This window comes from Arachis hypogaea, chromosome 20 (assembly GCF_003086295.3).
Source record: "Arachis hypogaea cultivar Tifrunner chromosome 20, arahy.Tifrunner.gnm2.J5K5, whole genome shotgun sequence".
In the NCBI taxonomy this organism is placed as follows: domain Eukaryota; kingdom Viridiplantae; phylum Streptophyta; class Magnoliopsida; order Fabales; family Fabaceae; genus Arachis; species Arachis hypogaea.
Window position 1 is genome coordinate 48,523,507 of NC_092055.1, and position 7,444 is coordinate 48,530,950.

At 39.8% G+C, this 7,444-nt stretch overlaps 1 protein-coding gene across 1 annotated transcript; it reads right to left on the bottom strand.

Annotated features, from left to right (window-relative positions):
• Nucleotides 1-6,937: 6,937 nt before the first annotated feature.
• LOC112785846 (uncharacterized) lies at nt 6,938-7,444 on the bottom strand. Its single transcript, XM_025829269.1, has one exon. It carries the CDS (start codon nt 7,442-7,444, stop codon nt 6,938-6,940), a length of 507 nt encoding a protein of 168 aa, XP_025685054.1.

Here is a 7,444-nt window from a genome sequence, read left to right on the forward strand (position 1 = left end):
AAGAGCAAGCTTTAGAAAACAAGATTAGTAGAGAAATGAGAGAATCGAACTTTAAACACTTGAGTGATTACAGTGTATACACTTCCGATGAGGGTTCGATGCTCGATTCTTTGTTCCCGGCTTTCATGAGCTATTTTCTTCTACAAGTCTATTTGTACTTTATTTTAAGATTTAAATTAGTGGAATCCAGTTATGTTTGTTCTTAAAAGATTTATTTAATTTTAACCAAGTAGGTAGAAGCATTTCACATTTAGTTGCATTCATATAGATAGGTTGCATTTCATACATTCTACCATTCCTCTTCACTCTTTTATAGTTTCTCTTAAACTTAGCATGAGGACATGCTAATGTTTACGTGTGGGGAGATTGATAAATCGCTATTTTACGGTTTATTTTGTACTGAATTGGGTGGATTTTATCCACTATTCTCACACTTATTCATATAATTCGCATATTTTACATTTTCCTTCCTAATGTTGTATGAAAACATGCTTATTTGGCCTTAAATTTGCTAATTTCTAATCCTCTCTTATTACCATTCGATGCCGTGACATGTGTGTTAAGTGTTTTCAGGTTTTATAGGCCAAGAATGGCTTAGAGGACAAAAAAGAAGCATGCAAAAGTGGAAGGAACGCAAGAAAATGTTGTTTTGAGAAGCTGGCAGCGACACGTATGCGTGTATGATGCGTACGCGTGACCAAGTTTTTGATTCATCGATGCGAACGCGTGAGCGACGCGTATGCGTGATGAGTGTCACGTGCTGCAGATATCAGAAAACCCTGGGGGCAATTTCTGGGCTGGTTTTGGCCCAGTTCTAAGCCCAAAAACACAGATTAGAGGCTGTAGATTGGGAAAATCATTCATTCACACATTGATACACATTAGTTAGGTTTAGATGTAGTTTTCTATAGAGAGAGAGGAGAGAGCCTCTCTCTAGGTTTCAGGTTTTTAGGTTTAGTTCTTCTCAATTTCAGATTTTCATGTTGCTTTAATTTAGTTTCTCTTCTACATTCTATTATTCTGTCACTTTAGTTATCTATTTCCCTTTGTGATTTCATTATTTTGCTAATTTGGTTTATGAACTCTTCATATTAGATTCAATTTCTTATTAATGCAATTTGAGGTATTTCATGTTTATTGTTCCTTTTTTCATTTGTTATTATTGATTCCTTGCAATTGTTGGTTTTAGATTTTACATTCTCTCATTACTTTTCTAGGATTTTATTTTGTGCCTTCTAAGTGTTTGATAAAATGCTTGGTAGGATTTTAAATTAGAATTTTGGTATTTTTAGCTTAGATTGAGTAATTTGGAGACTCTTGAATTATCAAAGTCTCTTGTTGATTGGTGATTGAAAATTGCTAATTGGCTTAGGTTTCACTAAATCTAGTCTTTGATTAGGACTTGTGAACTTAAGTTGATTTTGCTCACCTGACTTTCCTTCATTGTTAGAGGTTAACTAAGTGAGAACAAATTGTAACTACCATCACAATTGATGATGATAATAAGGATAGGAATTCCAATTCTCAATCCTTGCTATGACTTTTCTTAGTTGTTATTTTATTTCCTTGTTATTTACATTACTTGTTCCTTATTTCAAAACCCAAACAATATACTTTTTCATAACCAATAATAACTACACTTCCCTGCAATTCCTTGAGAGACGACCCGAGGTTTAAATACTTTGGTTAATTTTATTGGGTTTGCTCAAGTGACAAACAATTTAAACATGATTGACGTTTAGTTGTCGGTTTAGAACTATACTTGCAACGTGATATTTTTGTGAAATTCTTTACCGACGATTTTCCGCCATCAATAACCACACAACTCATCTCAACCAATCAACAACATCGATAATCCAAATCTTATCTTAGGGTCTCTAGCCTAAGTTTTCACACCATATTACATTTTAGATACAGGAAACCGAGACCATACCTTAGCCGATTTCTCCGCTCAACCCGGAGCACTTCCAAATCACTTTTTCACAAGCTTTCAAGGCCTTAACAACTCCAAAAACAGATTTTCAGCACACCAAAGCCCTTTTCCAAGCTTTTCAAACCTCAATCAAGCTCCAACACACATATATACACTTCCTAAACCACAATATCACATTCAAGAATATCCACTCAATACCCAAACATCATAAACCAATAAATTCCACTAGGGTTGAGAATCTTACCACACCCAATGGTCAAGGAGACAAGATTAAGCCTTTCTTTCAAGCTAGTTCGATCCTATAACATCAAAAGCTCACAAATCTCAATATTTTTCACCCAATTTTTTCGAAATTAATGCTGGAATTTCAGAGAAGAAAAAGTAGCTTACCTCAAGAACAAAGTTGTGGGTTTTGTAGAGCTCAACGCGATGAACGCGTGGCTATAAACTGTGCAGCAATCGGAGCTCCGGATCAAAAGTTATGGTGGTTTGAAGATCGAGTGAGAGTTAGAACTTTGGAAGAGTGTTCTTCCCCTTCCTCACACCATTTCAGCGTGTTTGAGGGTTTAGAGAGGAGAGAGAGTGCTGTTTTTAGGGTTTTAGGTTTAGTTTGGTTGGGCCAAGGGCCCAATATGGGTCCGGTTGGCCCGGTGATGAGAGGAACTTTTGCGTGCTCTAGAAATTTGCGGATAAATCCTCGTTGCAAGTATAGTTTCTAAACCTTCAAAAGTCCTTTCATACAAACGTTTTGGTTGTCACAAGTAACAAACCCCTTTAAAATTGATAACCGAGTATTTAAACCTCGGGTCGTCTTCTCAAGGAATTGCAGGGAGGTATGTTCTTATTATTGGTTATGAGTTTGTAAATTGGGGTTTTGGAAGTAAGGAGGGAATATGTTATATGACAAGTAAAATAAAATAATAATAATAAAATCTCTTGGCAAGGTATAAGAATTGGAATTCCTATTCTAGTTATCCTTATCAGGTGTGAAGAGAATTGGGTTTTAATCCCACCTGGTCAGCCTTTATTAAACAAAGGAAGGTTAAGTGGACTGATTAGCTTGAGTCTCAAGTCCTAGTCAACTCCTGTGGAGAGACTAGTGTTAGAGCAATCCTAGCTAAAGCAGAATCTGCCAATTTTAATCACTTGCTGAGTTTGATAACTCAAGTACTGCCAATCACTTGACCAAAGCCAAAAGGGAGAAAAATATCTAAATTAAATTAAAAGCATCAATATAAATAAAGCAAAGCAATCTTAAATTTGAAAATACCTTGAATTGCATTAACAAAAGAAATTAAATCTGGCATAGATGTTCATAAATTAAATTGAGAAAATAAATAAAAAGAAGATTGAACCTGGGATCGAGAGTTACTCCTAAAACTAAAAGAAATCCTAATCCTAATCCTAAGAGAGAGGAGAGAACCTCTCTCTCTAAAAACTACATCTAAATCCTAAAATTGTGAATATGAAAGCTTTTTTATGAATGGACGCATTCTCCCACTTTATAGTCTCTAATCTGTATTTTCTGGGTCGCAAACTGGGTCAGAAACAGCCCAGAATTCGCTGGTTGCGAATTCAAACATGCTGATTTTCGTCACTGCGACGAGGCCGCATGTGTCACGCAGTCGCATTGCCTAGCGTTAGGAAAACTATGGTATATTATATATCAAATCGAAGCCCCGGACGTTAGCTTTCCAACGCAACTAAAGCCGCGTCGTTTGGACCTCTGTAGCTAAAGTTATAGCCGTTTGAGTGCGAAGAGGTCAGGCTGGACAGCTTAGCAATTTCTCCAGCTTCTTGTATTCCTTCCACTTTTGCATGCTTCCTTTCCATCCTCTGAGCCATTCTTGCCCTGTAATCTCTGAAATCACTTAACACACATATCAAGGCATCTAATGGTGATAAGAGAGGATTAATATTAGCAATTGTAAGATCAAAGAAGCATGTTTTCAACCATAGCACATAATTAGGAAGGCAAATGTAAAACCATGCAAATAGTATGAATAAGTGGGTAAAGAGTTGATAAAAAACACTCAATTGAGCACAAGATAAACCATGAAATAGTGGTTTATCACCCGGTTTGGCCAGTTCGGTCCAAGCTTGGGCCGATTTCTTTAAATTTGGTATCAAAATTATCGTTTTAATTTCTTCTATCATATTAAGCCATAAAAATCACATTTTTAGCTTTCTAGAATAAATTCTAATTTATGGGTTAATTATTCATTAATTAACCGGGTTTTACATTCTACCCACCTAATTGGGAATTTTGCCCACAAAATTCGAATTCAATTACATGAGAATAAGTGCGGGTAGTCAGTTCGCATCTCCAACTCAAGTTCCCAAGTGTGCTCCTCAACACCGGCTCGACTCCATGCCACTTTGACTAATAAAATCTCTTTTCCATGCTACCCTTTGATACTAGTATCGTCAATTCTGACCGGAGTCACCGGAAGCGTCAAATCTTCTTTTAACTGAACAGATTCAGGTTCTAACACATGGTTAGCATCAGGGGTATACTTCCGAAGCTACGACATGTGAAATACGTCGTGCAGGTTCGAAAGGTGGGGTGGTAGAGCCATCCGATACGCCACTGGTCCAACCCTCTCCAGGATCTGAAACGGACCGATGTACCCAGGGTTCAACTTCTTCGCTTTAATCGCCCTACCTACTCCTGTCATTGGAGTAACCTTAAGGAAAATATGGTCTTCTTCCTCAAATTCTAAGGGCCTCCGCCTTTGATCGGCGTAACTCTTATGAGGACTCTGTGCAGTGAGCATCCTATCTCGGATTTTCTTGACTTGTTCAGTGGTCTCAGCTATCATCTCCAACCCCAACAAGCTTTTCTCCACAGCTTCATACCAGCATAGCGGAGATTGAGATTTCCTCCCATACAGAGCCTCGTACGGAGCCATTTTGATGCTCGCATGGTAGCTATTATTGTACACAAACTCCACTAGTGGCATATATTGATCCTAGCTTGCCGGCTGATCCAGAACACAAGCCCTCAACATATCTTCTAAGGTTTGGATCGTCCTCTCGGATTGACCATCTGTTTGAGGATGGTAAGCTGCGCTTAAGCTTAATTGGGTTCCGAAAGCTTTCGAAAATACACCCCAGAACCTCAAAGTGAAACGAGGATCTCTATCAGAGATTATAGTAGCAGGCACACTATGAAGTCTCACAGTCTCCTTTATGTATAATCGTGCTAGCTCCTCAAGGGTGTAATTCATTCGAATGGGTAGAAAGTGATCTGACTTCGTCAGTCGGTCCACAAGCACCTAGATAGCATCAAAACTGGCCCTAGTCCTTGGCAATCCCGACACAAAGTCCATCGCAATGCTTTCCCACTTCCATTGCGGAACCTCTAAAGGTTGGAACGTCTCGGAAGGTCTCTGATGTTCAATCTTTACTTTCTGGCAGGTTAAACACTTTGAAACATATTCCGCCACATAATTTTTCATACCCGGCCACCAAAATATTGCTTTTAAATCATGGTACATCTTAGTACTCCCCAGGTGAATAGAGAATCCGCTTTTGTGTGCTTCCTTTAAGATATCTTGCCGCAAGGTACCAACATCTGGCACAATGATCCTGCCCTTGAATCTCCACAACCCATCTTGATCCCATGACACTCTCTACTGCTTCCCTTGCTCAATAGCTGGCAACACCTTCGGTAACACATCATCGTTTTGATGAGCCTTTAGGAGTTTGAATTTAAAGTCACTTGAGATTTGTAATCGACTTAAAAATAGAGTCCCAGACGCTTCTTGAACACCGATCTTCAGACTCTCGAATGCCTTGAGCAACTCCTCTTCTCGGAGCATCATCCAAGCTGCATACAAAGACTTTCAACTTAACGCATCCGCCACTACATTCGCCTTCCCCGGATGGTAGTTCAACTCAAAGTCGTAGTCCTTCAGTAACTCCATCCACCTCCTCTGTCGCATATTAAGCTCTTTCTGATCAAAGAGATATTTCAAGCTCTTGTGATCAGAAAAAACTCCGAACTTAACCCCAGAGAGGTAATGCCTCTACACCTTCAACGCAAACACAATCGCAGCAAGCTCCAAATCGTACATAGGGTAATTAACTTCATGAGATCTCAACTGCCGTTAGGCATACGCTACCACATTATGATGCTGCATCAGCAAGCACCCTAGACCCTTCAGTGAGGCATCATAGTACACCTCAAATGATTCCTTTGGCAAGGTAACACCAACACAGGCGCGGTGGTCAACTTTTGCTTAAACGCTTGAAAGCTCTCCTCCCACTCAGAAGTCCAAACAAATGGCACGTCCTCGCGGGTTAACCTTGTCAATGGCAAAGCTATTTGCGAAAAACCATTGAAGAATCTCTGGTAGTAGCCCGCTAAGCCCAGAAAACTCCTTATCTCAGTTACTGAGGTTGGTCACCCCTAATCCATTACCGCCTCCACCTTAGATGGGTCTACTGCTATCCCCTGTTTACCTACTACATGGCCCAAAAACTTTACCTCGTCCTTCCAGAATTCACATTTGGACAGTTTCGCATAGACTTTCCTTTTCTTTAGTATCTGCAACATGGTCCTCAAGTGTTTTGCATGCTCTTCTTCAATCTTGGAGTAAATCAGTATGTCATCAATGAAGACGACAATAAACTTATCCAAGAACGGGCGGAAGATTCTATTCATACAATCCATGAACACCGCAGGGGCATTTGTCAACCCAAAAGACATGACAGTATACTCGTAATGACCATAACGAGTCCTGAAAGAGGACTTAAGGATGTCCTCATCTCTTACCCTTATCTAGTGATAGCTGGATCGCAAATCAATCTTAGAGAAAACTCTGGCTCGTTGTAACTGGTCCATGAGATCGTCAATCTATGGCAGTGGGTACTTATTCTTTATTGTGACCTTATTCAGTTGCCTGTAATCTATACAGAGCCGCATACTCCCATATTTCTTCTTCACCAGTAGTACTGGTGCTCCCCAAGGAGAAACACTAGGGCGGATAAAGCGCTTACTCATTCCTTCCTAGGCGACATTTTGTAACGGGCAATCAAAATTGGCCCCGTTCCTGGTACCAACGCAATTGCAAACTCAACCTCTCGACTAGGAGGGAATTCCTCAATGTCATCCAGAAACACCTCAGGAAATTCACAAACAACTGGAATTTTCTCTAGACTTTGTTTCTCACCTGACACACTCGTAGCTAACAGCATAATGCCCTGACACTCCTGTCCTGAACAGTTTACTACCACGTAGTTTAAATAACAGCCATTCACCACAACTGGCCCTTCGGACCCCTCAGGCATGAAATACAACAATTTTTCAAAACAGTTCAACAAGACATGATTCTTAGACAACCAATCCAACTCCAAGATAAGATCAAGGCCGGTCATCGGCAAGCAAATCAAATCATGAACAAAATCACGTTGTTGAACCCTAAATGAAACCTGCGGACATCCTAACCTAGTCACCATGGCTTCATGGGTGGCATTATACACCTTAAGATTGTAGCCCAAAATCAT